This window comes from Rissa tridactyla, chromosome 4, assembly GCF_028500815.1.
Source record: "Rissa tridactyla isolate bRisTri1 chromosome 4, bRisTri1.patW.cur.20221130, whole genome shotgun sequence".
Lineage (NCBI taxonomy): Eukaryota > Metazoa > Chordata > Aves > Charadriiformes > Laridae > Rissa > Rissa tridactyla.
The window spans coordinates 6,975,668-6,991,804 of NC_071469.1; the positions used below are offsets into that span (position 1 = coordinate 6,975,668).

At 39.5% G+C, this 16,137-nt stretch overlaps 1 protein-coding gene across 3 annotated transcripts in view; it reads left to right on the plus strand.

Annotated features, from left to right (window-relative positions):
* ANO3 (anoctamin 3) overlaps positions 1 to 16,137 on the plus strand; it is a 210,878-nt gene that overhangs the window by 185,262 nt on the left and 9,479 nt on the right. For all 3 annotated transcript variants that reach the window (XM_054200150.1, XM_054200152.1, XM_054200151.1), the window contains exons 14-23: positions 4,115 to 4,197; positions 5,119 to 5,259; positions 5,615 to 5,779; positions 7,204 to 7,240; positions 9,445 to 9,556; positions 10,793 to 10,850; positions 11,666 to 11,763; positions 13,597 to 13,742; positions 13,850 to 14,002; positions 14,688 to 14,835. In XM_054200150.1, the coding sequence (XP_054056125.1) occupies positions 4,115 to 4,197; positions 5,119 to 5,259; positions 5,615 to 5,779; positions 7,204 to 7,240; positions 9,445 to 9,556; positions 10,793 to 10,850; positions 11,666 to 11,763; positions 13,597 to 13,742; positions 13,850 to 14,002; positions 14,688 to 14,835 (1,141 nt within the window). The remainder of the gene's footprint in view (positions 1 to 4,114; positions 4,198 to 5,118; positions 5,260 to 5,614; positions 5,780 to 7,203; positions 7,241 to 9,444; positions 9,557 to 10,792; positions 10,851 to 11,665; positions 11,764 to 13,596; positions 13,743 to 13,849; positions 14,003 to 14,687; positions 14,836 to 16,137) is intronic.

A 16,137-nucleotide genomic window follows, 5' to 3' on the forward strand; every position in this document is an offset into this window, starting at 1 on the left:
ACAGGGATCAAGTTCTAGCCTTTCTAATATCCCTTTTGGGGAAGTAAATTATTTGTGTGGCGTGAGGTGGGGTGGTCTGTGAGGAGGGAGGACGGAGTCTGATACTGCGGGATTGGTTTTCTTTGGAACCTAGCATTCCGCTAGAGGAGATTTTCTGCAGCGTGTATCAACAAAGCTTCCAGCTCGTATTCATTGCTGTGTCTGGGTGGACACGCATCTCACAGATTGACCGCAAGATCTGACAACAAGCAACACACTCTCCTGTCCAAATCTGGATCTCACGCAGCATTAACCAAATGGCAAGCGATATCCTAGGGTCGGCAGTATACTGCGCACCAGCATGCACACGTTATGGCGCTGAGAAGCCATAGATATATCTATGAATAGATATATAATATTTGAAAATAGCAAGACCTTAAATATTTAGGCTGCAATTCTGTTAAAGTTTATGTATTACACTGGTGTGAAAGTCGCAGCCCTCCAGCGCTGCCCTCAGCCTCAGCGTGGGGCTAGGGAAGGCGCACTCGCTCTCTCTTACTTCTTATCAGTTCCATTCATCTGTTAGGAAAAGTGAAAGCTGTTTACCCGAGTGACTTAATGCCTAAGGGAAGATGCTGTGTTTGTGACTCCGTTCTTGGCTGAGCACGGCACCCCTGCAGCGTGACGGCAGGATGCCGGCGCTGAGTCCTGGCCCGCTGCTCCTGGAAGGCAAAACCTCCAGCGGTGAGCCCAACCGACGGGGAGCTGCGGCCATATGGAGAGAAGGTGGTGCAGAGTGCCCCAGGGGTGGGAGATGAGACGAAGCTGTCATTCAGCCTGTATTTATTAGGAGGCGGTTTCAGTTCTCAGTAGTAGGTGTGGTACCAACTCTGTAGGACGGGTTTTATTGCTGTAAAGGAGTCCGACTGAATAAAACTGGAGAGGTAATAGAGCAGAGCATTCAGGAGGAGCCTGGCTGGCCATGGCCAAACTCTGAGGAGAGGCAGAGGAGACAGTCCCCCAGCTCCTTACTGAAAATACTCTTTGCCAAACACTTTTAGGGAAATAAACACACTGTTCATTTTGACACAGTGGATCTTGCAAAACATTTGGAAGAGATGTGGTCACGTAATAGTCTCGGGGTCTCGGTTTTGTTTGGGTTTCTTTCTTTCTCTGCTCTTTTGTTTCCTTCCATAGCATTTAACAGCAGCCATTGATCATTTCTTCTTGACAACATCAAACTTTTGTAGCAACACACAGCCAATCTTTCCTGTCCGTCTTAACCATCAAACATCACCCTGCTTGTCTTCTGAAAGGTTAAGAACTGTGTGGAGCACATGCCAAGAGATTTTAGTTCTTCATCAGTGCGTGCACTGGCAGTGTAAGGGCAGTAAACATAAAATAAATAAGAATTAAACTTTTGGAAGCGTACAACGGGCAGAACTGCAGACTGTATTGCAGAGCACTGAGTAAAAAATCCCTAAATCAGTGGGTCTATACCAAAATGCTGGACCGATAAAAAAGGAAGTACACCATATATTATGGGATTTAAAATTCGGAACGGCAATCGGAGCTGTAAAACAGGAAGCGATGTGCCCTGGAAAAAGCAGGGGAGGAGGCACCAGGTAATGTTTTCTGTAGGAGGCTTGTAGTGTGACCCTCTACACTGTAAATTATCCAGAACTCTTGAGCAGCAGGATTAGTCAGAAAGAAACCGCCAGGTCAAAGCGATGTTAGAACATGAATGTTCTCGCCTTGATGTTCAAATGGTTGGATTAGTCATCTATTGTATGTCTTGTTTTTCTACAGAGGTAATTGACAAAAGTCAAGGTTTAGCATTTTCAGAGCTGGGAGATGAGGGTAAGAGCTGAGTCAGTAAGAAGTGCCTAGCAACTGGGAGTGGGGGGGCCTGATTGCAGGGAGAGCAGTGGGGGGCGGGGGGCGTTAACAGGGTGATAGAGTAAAAATAAAGGCAAGCCAGGAAGGATCCAGTCCAGTAGAACTGGACACATACTTTCAAAATTCTGATGTTTTTTCACACTCGTTTAAAGGAGAAGGTTACACCACAAGATAAGTTTTGTGAATTATTTTTTTTCCCAACATCCTTTTTTTTTTTTTTTAATACCTCTATCTTTTGACACTTTTTTCTCAGTAGCCTTGTAGCACAGCAAAATTACCATGAGTTCTATTCTACCGTATGAAAGAGAGTATTGCAGCGTTTTTTAAGAGCTCAGGTGACTCTGGAAGAGGTGCTTTAGTTGACAGCTATAGTTAGGGATTGGGCCTCACCTGCTTCATCTAGATGGTTATCTCAGATCTTAGAGGACAGACAGAATGAAATAAATAGCATTATAAGATTCGTGTCTATTCAACGGAGGGTGCAATTTGTCCGCAGTCTAGTATTACTTCTAGACCACAACTGCCTCATTTTATTTCCAAAATTTCCATGGACATTTACACTTCCCAGTCCAAAAATGTTGCACGTACTTCAGAAGCCCACCCTTATTTTCTTCAGTTGCAGCACTGGGGAAAGTAAAGCCACTAATTCAATTGCTCGCTTTCAGTTTCTCTGACTCAGGTATTTGAAGTCAGTGGGATTTAAAATTCATTATTTTATACCCGATAACTGGGGCACTTCCAGAATTTGTATTACCTTTGAGTGTAACTAAGTGAATTATTTCATTTGTGCGATTACAGACACACTACCTTTGGCACAGGGCTAGTGGGTATCTTGGGTGGGCTTCCTAGAGCAGCCTGACATGCAGAGGAAGCCCCAACGCTGTGTTTCGCAGGATGTGTTGTGTTTCTCCTACCTGTTCCATCACACAAGAAAAGTATTGTTTGTTTTGTGTATAGCAGGGGTTTACGTTGCTCCTGAGTCCTCACACGTCGGAAAGGGATTTCTCTTGCAAGGTGGTGTCTTCTGTAACATTTCGGAGTCTCGCGCTGCGCTGGTTGTGATAGCGCTTCCAGTGACAGTGAGAAAAGGTTGTTTCACCCTCGGATTGCTCAAGTGCAAACCCCACTTTTGCTTAAATAGGAGAGCTGTGTGCTGTTCTGCTTAGGAGCATCTGAACCTTAAATGAAATCTGTGGTGAATCGTGCTTGAAGATCCATGCTTGGAAGAATAGAAGAAGATACCACCAAGGAATCATATTCAGACTCTAGTTCCTTTCATTCAGCCATCCTTTTTTTATGGGTAGCAGTGTGGTAAACTTCTGCTAACTTCTAGTCATTGGGCTTTAATAGCGTATATGGTTAAATCATATATATAAATGTATAAAGTGATGATATATATATATAAACCCAATAAGGTGTTAAACATAATACGGAAATATAGGAAAAGGTAGGTATGTGAGACCGCCCTGTTCATTTTGAGTTAGAAATCCTTCTTCTGAGCAGCTGGCTTGCCAGAAGGAAGCAAATTTTCTCTCTCCCTATTTGAAATCACTGTTTTCCAGGGAACAATTGGACAACCCCACGTTTTGTCAGGAATCCCACCAAAACACGGTGTCTTACCCTCCGTGGCAAACTACAGTGTTTGGGAAACTTGGAGTTATTTATTCCTTGTAATTAGTTTTATAGGACGCACCAAAAGCACCAAGTACATGGAGAATCTGATTATGATCTCACAGATGGATTAGAAATAATTGTTTAAAGAAATATTTTAGTAGTAAACCTACTCCAGGATAAAGCTGGTATAGCTGGGAAAGAAGTGAGGTTGTCTTGATTTGAACTGAATAAAAATTAAGTCTTTATTAATAGGTGCTATTGTGTATATATGTATACTTGTTTCTTCACAGAAAGATTTTTAAACCATATATATTTTGAATAAAATTAAAAGCAAAATGATGATCTAAAAGGGATGGCAGTGTCTCATGTTGAGAGGTACCTATCTCTGTGCAGATACAGCAGACAGCAAAAAAAACTATTCTTAGATGGACACGGCAAAATACTGTTCCGATTTTAACAGCGGTTATCCTGAAGTTACTCACAGTTTTCAGATTCTATGGGGAAAACGGCCTGAAAGTGGCTAATGACAGTTAGCATGTTACATATTGATGATTTTCTTGAGATCTGCATGGCCTTTTTTCTTTCTTTTCCATAATTAAAATGCAGTTGATGATTTCCACAGCTACAGTCTTTCTAGAGTTTTGGAAAAGACGGAGAGCTGTATTAACCTATGACTGGGACCTCATAGACTGGGAAGATGAAGAGGTAAGACTAAACAGAAGTAAACCTCTAAATCTTGCTACCAGCGTGGTTTAAGTGTAAATATCAATACATGTTGTATGTCAGTACTCTGAGTTGGCCGTTCAGATTCTGTTTGCGTTTATAACACTAGTTGCAGAATAAACAAGCACACTTGGGACTAGACAAGGATGCTTGCTTTCTGCAATTAGCGTTATAATTTCAAATGTAATTCTACGTTTATTAAAAGTATCCTTTGAAAAATTGGGTGGAAATGCTGCACGTAGAGAGGACAGGAGCTAGTACTGACGTCAGCACAGATGCCTTTCAGTTCTATGGTTTCTTATACTGGAAGTTCCTAATCCTGCTTAAAAACAGGACCAGGACAAGCAGAGGAACAGAAACTAGATTTTATATCCTTCTGAGAGGCATAACTTATCCTTTACCATTCTACTATCAACATCAGCAATAATCAAATTCTTTTATTACTTTAGGTCATAAATCACCAGTGAACGCAGGTGTAATTTAACTATATTGGTGACTCAGCCGCAGTCTGAGTCAATAAAGACTTTATCATTCCTTGTTTTATAGCTTTCCCTAGGTGCGTAGGTACAAGCTGGTGGCTTTTAATAAATGGTTTCGTATCACAAAAAGCACCATCATAACTGGCATTAATTTATAGTTTACTTATCAATTTTTGCAGAGAAACTAGCATTTAAGTCAGTATTATGACCCATGATCCTTTTAATACCCTCACACAGTAGGGAATGCTGTGATGGTTTATTTTCTTTGTCGGTGTCTGGCACTGTTTCCAAGGATTTTCAAGAGACCAAATTATTTGGATATATGAGTTGAAGCATTATGAAAAATATAAATTTCCTGCTTTATATCACATATACTTCAGTGAAATAAGTATTACAACAAATGGAATCTACCCTGTCGTTCCAGGAAGAGCTGCGCCCCCAGTTTGAAGCTAAATATTCCCAAGTGGAAAGAGTAAATCCCATCACAGGAAAACCCGAACCATTTCAGCCTTTCCCGGACAAGCTCAGTCGACTGATGGTGTCTGTCTCAGGAATATTCTTCATGGTAATGTTTAATAATATTGGAATTGTCGTAGCCTTTAGTCTTATTCTGATGTAAACGGTAACGCAAGGCTTGAGCGCGTTCATTGTGGTCAGTGGATTTACATAATACAGGCAAAACGGATTGTCTCGGTCTTACTGCTTGCTTATGGATCTCTTTTAAAAGATGTAATATATTGTAAAAGAACAGTAAAGAAATGTTTTAATTCATCAATCTAGTATTTTCATTCTCTTGAATTCTGCTCACCAAAACAAATGGCAATCTTTAAAAAACCTGTTAATTTATTCATGCAATGGAAATCATTCCGGATGTGGTTTATTTTGTTCTAAAATCTCTCTTCATAAACACTTACCCATAGATTTCGCTGGTCCTCACTGCGGTGTTTGCGGTTGTGGTGTATCGCCTGGTAGCCATGGAACAGTTTGCTTCTTTCAAGTGGTATTTCATCAAGAAGTATTGGCAGTTTGCAACGTCTGGCACTGGAGTCTGTATCAATTTTATGATCATCATGTCACTCAATGTTGTAAGTCTTCTGTTCCTTTCAAGGAGGGATTAATTTAAAAGGGTAATTTTTACAAGGCTACTGAGTTTACTGTATATCAGATACATACGTGCTCTTGTTTATTCATATAGCAGTGCCTGAAGCTAGAATTTCAGGGGTTTTTCCTCTTCTAGTCTATTATTTTCTCTACTGCCTATTTAATGTCTCACTGCACCTCTTTCCTTATGTTACCAAGTCACAGTGGTGCAGACTATTGCTTTCTACATTTGCGTTTTTGTTTTTTACATTACCTTTTACGATAGATTTCTCATCTGAACGGGTCTACGTTATTTTCTTGGCTGATAATATTTCTGCTTGTTTTGATTTTTTAATTAGTAACTTTGAATTCTTCCTTTTCTTCCTTAAAATGTAGCTGTGACATCAGTGTTGCACAGTCCTAGAACCTGATCTAGTTGAAGATGTCCCTGCTTACTGCAGGGGGGTTGGACTAGGTGGCCTTTAGAGGTCCCTTCCAACCCAACACATTCTATGATTCTAACGGCTGTGCTACACAATTTCAGTTTAAGCTTTTCCTGACATGTAACAGGACGGGTTTAATCATTTGCTGTGGTAGCGCAATGTACATTGATATAAACTTTATTCCTTCACCTGCAATATAATTTATCGTTTTTCTGTTCCCGTGCAGGCACAAAGAGGTAAAAAGGAAAAATAGCACAGCAAAGAATGGCTTTTAATTCTGTTAAGGAGATTGTGCACTCGCTGCAACAAGAAAGCATTCTTCAAAACAGACTGTCATTATTTCTGTTATTATATATGATAGTTCTAAGTCATAAAAAGTACATTCAGGTGAACAAGCACACCAAAGCTATGGAAAATAACTTGCTGTTAATAGTAAATACTCAAGGAAATATTTTTCAGAGTTGGTAGCTACCTTGGGCTAAGTGTCATTTAAAATAAAGACCGGGGATAATGAATGTATAGGCGGATAAGGAAGCTTTCATTAGGAGGCTGATATCCTTACCAGTGTGCACATTCATGTAAAGGAAAATGGTACCGCGTAAACGCTTTCGCCTACTTTTAGATCACCTAGGTTTGTTCCCGAAGGTAGAGGATAAGCATCTAATTGCTCATTAAAAGAACCTTTGATGTCTGAACATTTCTCTCAGTCTATTGGCTCTTGATCCATCTTTACTGTATATTTAATGTGTATACATCCATAAATACTTTTACATAGATGAAGACAACAGGACAATAGTACTTCAATGAAGTCTTTATAGGGAACTACATCCACACGTAGCCAGGATATGGCTCCCTTCTCTGTCCAGGTCCCTTGATGCTGTAGGGCAGCAGAACACCTATGCTTTTGATGCTTGTTTTCATTCTGGATTTGGCATCGCAACAGGCAGGAGGTGCTGTACTTACACCATCTCTTATTTCTGTTTTAGGTATATGAAAAGGTTGCCTATCTGCTGACAGACTTAGGTATGTAGGCCTTTGCTAATGGTATGGTTCTTGCTTAGCCGTGGCATATACCTTTATATTTGCATAAAACAGGGTTTTGAAAACTTCATCTGTACACAGGACGACTCTGGCATTTCCCTAAGCAAGTGAGAAATATCAGAGAAAGAAATGATATGGTTATTTCACTAAGGAAATAATAGAAAAGAAAGGAATTTATTCTTATACTTCTGCTTTTTTAATGTTTTGTAGTAGAAATTGAAAAAACTGTCATCTTATAATGGAACAAAAGCCAAAACATATTCTTTCTTAGAATGCTAAAACATTTTTTTTTTTCAGTTTTCCCCAAATGCTTTGTTATTTTTATTACAATTTTTTTTTTAATTTGAACGTTTGTGTGGAAAAAAAATGGCTTAAGATAAACTCGTCGTAAATTTTAAAATCGCTCTAATTCTGTCACATTAAAAATTTATACCGAAGTCTCCAGTCGTGATTCAGTCATAGCGGTAGAGCTTTCCAGCTTACAGAAAACAAGGAGGCAAAGATAGCACTGGAGATCTCCTGCTGTGCGAATGTGTTACCTTTTAGTGTTTCTTCTTCCGCGCTCGCTTTTAGCCCACGTCGCAATACGCGGTTGAGCTTGTCGAAGTTTAAATTTCACAGCTCCCTCTTCTGGTTAAAGTGCTGAAGAGCACGCAGGAAACAGGGTGCTCCAAACTTTGTAGTGTTAACAGGCAGCTGAACAGGTTAGAAAGATTCAGAAGCTATAGGCACATTATTCAAATTCTTAAAAGATTTTAAAATATGTCTTTCAGATCACGCTGCCTTTTTTTTTTTCCTACTTAACTTTTTTTAATATATTCTATTGTTACAGACCAAGGAATGGGAAAGAAAATAATGATTTCATTTAAGTATGCAAGTAGATTTTTCCCAAAATATATATATATAAGAATTACAAAAAAAAAAAAAAAGCCTTTTTGAATTAAGCGTGATGGAGCATCAGGTGTTTGAGCTAGGAAGTTCACTCCACTTCGTTCTACGTCAAAGATAAGGAGGACATCTTAACTTCTGAGGAACAAGTGTCCATATGTAAAGCTACTGTCCTGTACATTCGTATCCTAATTTAGTCATCATCAGACCAAAGCAATTAGGTACTACAAATTTTAACTGAACAATCCAGGAAGTTTAGACTTCCAACTCATATATGTGCTTTAAAACTTTCATCAATGTACAGTATTCCAGGTCTGATACGTCCATCAAAGACACTTGAAATTTTTACCAAAAATCAATTAATTTTAATCATTATCACCAAGTTCTAATACAGACATAAAGAATGTTCTACAAACTGTAAGGAAAAACATCCAAGGCGGTGCAGACCCAGACAGAATACTTGTAGCCCTACTACACATTTCTACAATTCTTTCAATGTCAAAAAATACCAAAGAAGGACCTCCATCCGTTCCTCGTTGAATCGCAAACTCTTTAACACTTCACAAGAATTGTAATAGGGAAGTCTTGAGGATGAAGTAGTGGTCTCACAGGAGTATTTAGAAGGCGAGATGCCTGGGTGAGATACCAGCTGGCTGTTGGTTGTCTCTTTTCCCTCTGCTGCCCTTGGCAGCCCCTGTCTGTTCCTCTGCTGATGCCAAGTGCTTTTGCTTTTTGTTTGGGGGGGGTTTTGGTGTGTGTTAATATTATTTTTAAAATTGAGATACCTGTAACCTTAAAATTAAAGAATCTCGCTGATTTCAGAACCTTTTCCTGGACGTGGAACAGGTATCTTCCCATAGAGATGTGACCTGTTCTGTACCAGCAGGCTTTTACCTCCGATATTTATTCTGAAAACGTCTGCTTTTCAGTCATTCAGTCACCAAGAAAATAATAACATAGAATTTTCTTGGCATTTTAGAATTTAACTAAATTCTGGATATTGCAAAAAAGAGATTCTCTTTTTACTAGGGCAAATTTATACCAATGATAGAGATAGTATCACAGCAATATAATAATACTAACATGATAAGAACCAACATAGTCTAAACTGGGCCGATGGTTTTGTGACCTGCAGACTGAACACTTTGAGGGGGAAAAAAAATCAATTACAACCTGATGGGGCACCACGACTTGAAACCGTTGCTTGTCTTGTCAGCGTTGATTGCTGTCTGATGTATGAGTTAGGCATAACTTGATTTCATTTTTGTTTATATAATGTACGTTGTGTCTTTCCGCAGAGCACCCTAGAACTGAATCTGAATGGGAAAACAGCTTTGCCTTGAAAATGTTCCTCTTCCAGTTTGTCAACTTGAACAGCTCCATCTTTTACATTGCCTTTTTTCTCGGCAGGTAAGTTACCGTTGCTTACTGCTTTTAAAGGAAAACTTGCACAGAACTCATAATCCTGGCGGATTTTATAGGTTTGAAGACAATACGGTGACAGTTCGAACTGCAACATTTAGATGCAAGTCAGTTTCTGAGGATAATTAATAACACAAAATTAATGTTTTAACCGTATGTGAGGGTTGGACCCTTGAAATCTTTACTCACGAAACTAGGCAGTAAGAAGTCTACTTTTTAAGTGGGTCTATGTACGTGACTTTCCTACTAAATGGGAATTCAGAAGCTTTGAAAATACAGCCACTTTCTAAATGCGGGCCTGTATTTAGCCCTGCACTAGTAGGCTTTATTAATTTTTCCTTGTTTATTCTCCTTTGGTTACATTTCCCAGGATCCATTCCTATAAATAGTAAATAGTGTCTGGTAGGTCTTACACAAGGCAGAAATTTTGGCTTCAATTTCTGTGTGTATCTTTAGCTCAGAGCATGAGATACTGGACAGGTCCAACCTCGCTTCATCTTCACTTCAACTTCACTATGATCAGACTTCTCATTCCTGCAGAACCTACAGTACCTGCTATAAAGTTTTGTAATATAATTTCAGTTCAAGCTTGTTTGAAAGAAAAATAAAACCTCTAGTGAAGACTGTTGGTAATATTTGCTAGTTACACCCGGTGGTGCGTTTGCCGTACAGTTTCTAAACTTCTTTGTATCTTGCTGACTTCTGTGTCTAGTTGGACCAGGCATGGGGATTTTTCTCTCTCGTATATAACTTATCACTGAGGTCATTAAGAATTTTTATTCGGTTCATTATACAAGAGTCTGTTAGATCTGTAAAAAGCATTTAGTTACGATGGGTTTGGAAGTGATTTTGTGCTCGTATGTCTGAGAGTGCAATCCGGTGCATACTTCATGTGGGCAAGCAGAATCCCCGCGCTGCAGTAAATTCCTCTGCATTGCAATGGCTTATCTTCTTAGAAGTAGATTAGAGAGCCTGAATATCTAACATCTAAAACCTCTGAAGCTAGGATATTTGTCCTGGACATAATAAAAGCTTAAGGTGGCTTGCAAAATGATGGTCCTTGTTTGCATTCTGAAACTACCATATCCTATGGATACCAGCTTTAAGCCTGTGTGATTTAATGTGTTTATATGTCATGACTGTGCTCCGAGGATGTTGTGAAACAGCTACCGATACAGGGTGTTCTTGGAATGTCCATTAAGAAACAGAAATCTTATTTTCCAGATTTGCAGGCCGCCCAGGAAAGTACAACAAGCTTTTTAACAGATGGAGACTGGAAGAGGTAAGCGATCCTATTTTGTGCTCTTGGGCAACTTCCATGAGTAAAAAGGAAATGGCTGAAGGACGTGAATTATGTCCAGTCTGAAAGATTTATCATTCCATCTAAGTGAAGAGTAAACTCTTATTTATAGCAGAGGATAGGAAACAGGAGATGTGTTTTTCCTTCTGCATTTTCCACTGTGCTGAGTGACTCTGCATGAGACGCGCAGTTCTTTCTGCCTCTCTCTTGGGGAAGAGCAAGCAGTGGTAGTCCCTTACCTCTCAGGCACTGCTGACTCCTACATGACTGGCATCTCCTGGGCACGTGGATTTATTGGGTGGAGGGCATAAGTATAATGCCGTCAGCTTTTTTTATCGGCTTCTTAAGTTTCTGCTAGTGTAAAAATGCTGATTTAAAAGAAGAAAAATAGTATTTTCGAAACACAGCTTGAAAGCACGTTAGAATTGCACCTCCCTTGATATCACTAGCATGCTGAGGTTATCTCATATCTCCGAAAAGCAGGCTTCTTCTGATGAACCTTGGTAGCCACAGAGTAAAATACCATAACTTTGTACTCCATTGTCTAAAACAATATGATCCAGTTCTCCAAGAAATAATACATCTAAAGGTTGTTCAACTAAAATCTGTGTTAATATTTATGTTATTAATATTTATTTTAATATTTCTGTAGCTGGAGGTTAGTGTTTTTCACCAAACATATTTGAGTATTTCTCCATTCACTCTGTGAACAAATAAAAATGAAAGGAATAATGAAATCAATAGTAAATTAAAAATTATCTGATTTTAGCTGCTGATCCTTTTCCATTTCATTTCAGTGTCATCCTAGTGGCTGCTTGATAGATCTGTGTTTGCAAATGGGAGTTATTATGGTTTTGAAACAAATGTGGAACAACTTCATGGAGCTAGGCTATCCGTAAGTTCAGATATTAAAACTTGTTTTACAAGCAGTGATTACACACTAGTGTGAATCGGGGATAGGGAAAAATATTTTTCTCATTTGAGTGGAGGGCAAAGTTTCATTGTTAATTGAAATTCATTATCATCATTACTTGATGAAGAGAATGAACAGCTGAAATACCGATCTCTGGGATTGTATGTTCATAAGCAGATAAAATGGGATTCTTCGTCAGGTTCAAATTTACATTTGTACTTAACATACAAATTTACGGTATCACTCAAAACCTAATCATCAGTATTGATTTTCAACCTTCCCTGAAGGGTGAGGAGGACTTGCTACTAGTGCTTACACAAGGCTTGTGTTCAGTACTAGCTCTGAGACCTAAAAATACAGTTGTTAAATACATAACTGGGTCTACATTCTTCCCCTACGTGCTGAAAGAAGCATAAATCGTCCACTTTTGCCAGAATAACTATTTCAAGTACAACACATGTTTGCAGAATGTTTCCACTTTTTGCATCTCACATACTGTAAATTTATTCCCAAGAGAAGCATTAAGTGCTGCTCTAAGATAAAGCTTCTCAGGGTATGTTAACCATCTAAATTGTTTATTGTGATTTCATTTTCCACAATACAAACAGAGCTGTTCAGCTACTGAAGAGAGTAATAGGCTAAGAGTCTTACAGCTCTCTTGAAACTGGCAGAATGTGTTTTCCGTAAAAGCAAAAGGTTGCTCATCAAATCTTAACTTAATCAAAGTCTTAACCTTGAAAATATGTCAGAAAAGGTTATGCTCACAACGTGCGATCATTCTGCAAACGAGGGGCGGTGCACCGTAGTGCTGTGAGACGGGAGTTCCTGAGAAGAAGGAACCCGCTTGAAGTATCAGGCTTCCTGTCTTCTCAGCCCAGCAGCATCTTCACTCTTGTCTACAATTTATTTTGGAACGTGCTCGTAGTCCTTTACAGAACGCAGTGTTTTGTTTTGACAAAACCAGTGTTTGCCACTAAGGCCTTTCTGTAACAAGAGGGACCAAGAGCTGAACGCTAAAGTAGCTTGAGAAAAAATAGCAGCCTGTTAATAACAGTATTTTTAAGAACATTATTTCCCATCTTCAGTCTCTTTTCAGTAGTACCTAGAAACAAATACTAGCCTTTAATTTCCACCTTTGTCAGTAGTGGATAATATTTTTCACTTGTATAACACTTTTCATCTGTGAGACTGTTACCTACTTAATATTTGTAACTACTTTGTGAAAGGACCTCCCCGCACCTTTTATAAAACATAGTCTTAAATATTTGCAGCTTCGGACACTTTTTTCCGCTTGAAGACAAAAATATTCTGTAGAGCATCGAGATCTTTCGATTTGTTCAAAGAGTAGTAGATCTATTGTCTACTGTTCGATTTATTCTGGTATTATAGAGTTCTTAATGAGCTCTACTTATTTGCTTTGTCTTTTAAGGATTAAAAATAAAGCATTATTTACTTTTTTAATGTTCTCACTATGCAGGGTTTGTTTTTTTTTTCCTGTTCTCTTTTTTTATTTAGGTGTTCAGGTAGATCCTACCAAGAAAGTCTATGCAAGCAAATTCCATATTCTGAAAAGCTTACGCGTACAATGCCTAACATGCTACTTTAAAGACAGAATCAAAATCATAATGCAGAGCTGAGAACTTTTGGAAGTTCTTTGAATTGTATCTTACATGATATTGTGACTATTTCCAGAAAGTAGCAAAGTAAACACTCAGGTGCTATTCAAAATAGACCCGCTTGCTTTAGAACAATACCAGGAAGTACGGTAAATTACTGAGCAAGTGCAGTTAATAATGCTTTGTTTCTCTAATAAAGTTTATTACAGAATTGGTGGTCACGACGCAAAATGAAGAGAGGAGGGCAATTAATGGAGCATAAAATCTCTCTACCTCAGTGGGAGAAAGATTGGAATCTGCAGCCTATGAATCTCCATGGTTTAATGGACGAATACTTAGAGATGGGTGAGCGAATTTAGGGAGATGTCATTTTTCTTAAGAAACTGGAACTGTGTTGCACGTTAAAAGATCTTTTGCATTTCCACTTTCTAACCATAGAAATACCTGTCTAGTTTTACAGTTTGGCTTTACCACCATCTTCGTTGCTGCCTTCCCACTGGCACCTCTCCTGGCGCTGCTTAACAATATCATCGAAATAAGGTTAGATGCCTACAAGTTTGTCACCCAGTGGCGAAGACCTATGCCTGCAAGAGCAACAGATATAGGTGAGAGAACCTAATGACTGTCACTGGCAGGTACCATCTCTTTGTGTTTCCTTCCTTAATGTAGCTTAACCCTCGAAATGAAATATTTCATGCACCAAGAGTGAAATCGGTAATGTAACCTACAGGTCTCAACGACAACTCTCTTGTTAAGCAACAAAAGCGTACTCAGTTGCTGAGCTAAGAGGACGCCTCAACCTTGCTTCCCATTTCCTATAAGGGATCATAATAGTAGGAATTTTGAAAACAGACGAAATACTATTTGAGGCTTCTGATGTGTGGAACTCTAGGTCTAAAATGCTATCAAAATCCAATAAATTTAAAAATTAAGCCTAAGGACTAAATTCACTTTTGGCTTAAAACTGAATTAAAGAAAAATAAGAAATCTCTCCCCAAAATCTTGTATTTGTCCTTTATTAACAAAAGATCATGGTTATACCTTGGTTGCTTAGCCATTTCTTCTCAGCAGGGTGTGCCCTTCTGTAAGACTTCATTCAGGTGGAGCCAGCGGTGGCAGGAATGTGGGACCGTGGCTTAATCTCGACTAGTTTTTCTGACTGAATAATTCTTTCTCAATAAGAAGGGAAAACCGTATGGCTAATAATGACTTTAATATCACTAGTATGATTTTATATGACTTAATATGACTGTTAAAACCTAATGATTTTGTCATTTCCCTTGTTTCTAGGTATCTGGTATGGGATTCTGGAAGGAATTGGTGTTCTGGCGGTCATCACCAATGCCTTTGTTATTGCCATTACTTCCGATTACATTCCACGTTTTGTCTATGCATACAAATACGGTCCCTGTACAGATCAAGGATACAGACAAGAAAAGTAATTAAGATGTTTTATATATACATATATATTTCAGCGGAAGCACACTTTTGCTGCTGCCTTTCTGTGTTAACATACTTAATACATCAGTAACATTTTACCTTTTACAACTGTGCAAACCTTCACAGATGTGAAGTGCAAGTAACTCAGCCATTCCAGAGAGTTTGCAAATTAACTCCACAGTTATAGAAGTGGAAAATCATGTCTTCTATTCTGAATGCAAACAATTAAGTTCAATATACATCGTAGCAGTTTTCAAGCGTTCTCTTGGTAAGCTTTTCTTCTTTTCTGCAATAGTTCTGGACTGTCTTCTCCCACCACGCTTCCACACACAGATATATGTTCCCGAACCCTTTTTTATCCTAAGCTTTGTTCACCCTTAGCCCTCTCTGCCTGTTTCTCTTCAGAATTCATAGAATCATAGAATGGTTTGGGTTGGAAGGGACCTTAAAGATCATCCAGTTCCAACCCCCCTGCCATGGGCAGGGACACCTCCCACCAGATCAGGCTGCTCAAAGCCCCGTCCAGCCTGGCCCTGAACGCCTCCAGGGATGGGGCAGCCACAGCTTCTCTGGGCAACCTGGGCCAGGGGCTCACCACCCTCACAGGAAAGAATTTCTTTTTAATGTCTAATCTAAATCTCCCCTCTTTCAGTTTAAAACCATTACCCCATGTCCCATCACTACACTCCCTGATCCAGAGTCCCTCCCCATCTCTCCCATAGCCCTTTTAGGTACTGGAAGAGACTCTAAGGTCTCTCCAGAGCCTTCTCTTCTCCAGGCTGAACAACCCCAACTCTCTCAGCCTGAATTCATGGGAAGGGTGCTCCAGCCCTCTGATCATCTTTGTGGCCCTCCTCTGGACTTGCTTCAACAGGTCCATGTCCTTCTGGTGTTGAGGGCTCCAGAGCTTGCAGCCAAGCTCCAGCAAGAATGGCCTTGACACTCTTCAGCCTAACTCCATACGGAGTGCGTCTTAGCTTCAAGCAAGGTATCCTGCCTCTTTGTACCACCAGGCCAGTTTCCTGCACTTCTCTCCAGACACTTACCGGTCTCTGAACTGTGGGTCCACCGTGCTCTGTCTGCTTTTCACACTGTCTAGCATGACCTTTTACATGATGTAAACAGATCACGGTATTCATGGGCATCCTCTCTTTCATTTGGAGACCAGTGCCCTACGGGTGGTTTTGGGGGGTGGTTCTGGAGAGTTTTTTGTTGTGGGTTTTGTTTTTTTTTTTTAAATATGTGAATCAGGGTTACCTCCAGAAAAGGAAGCATTGCTTTGCTAATGCTACAGCACATC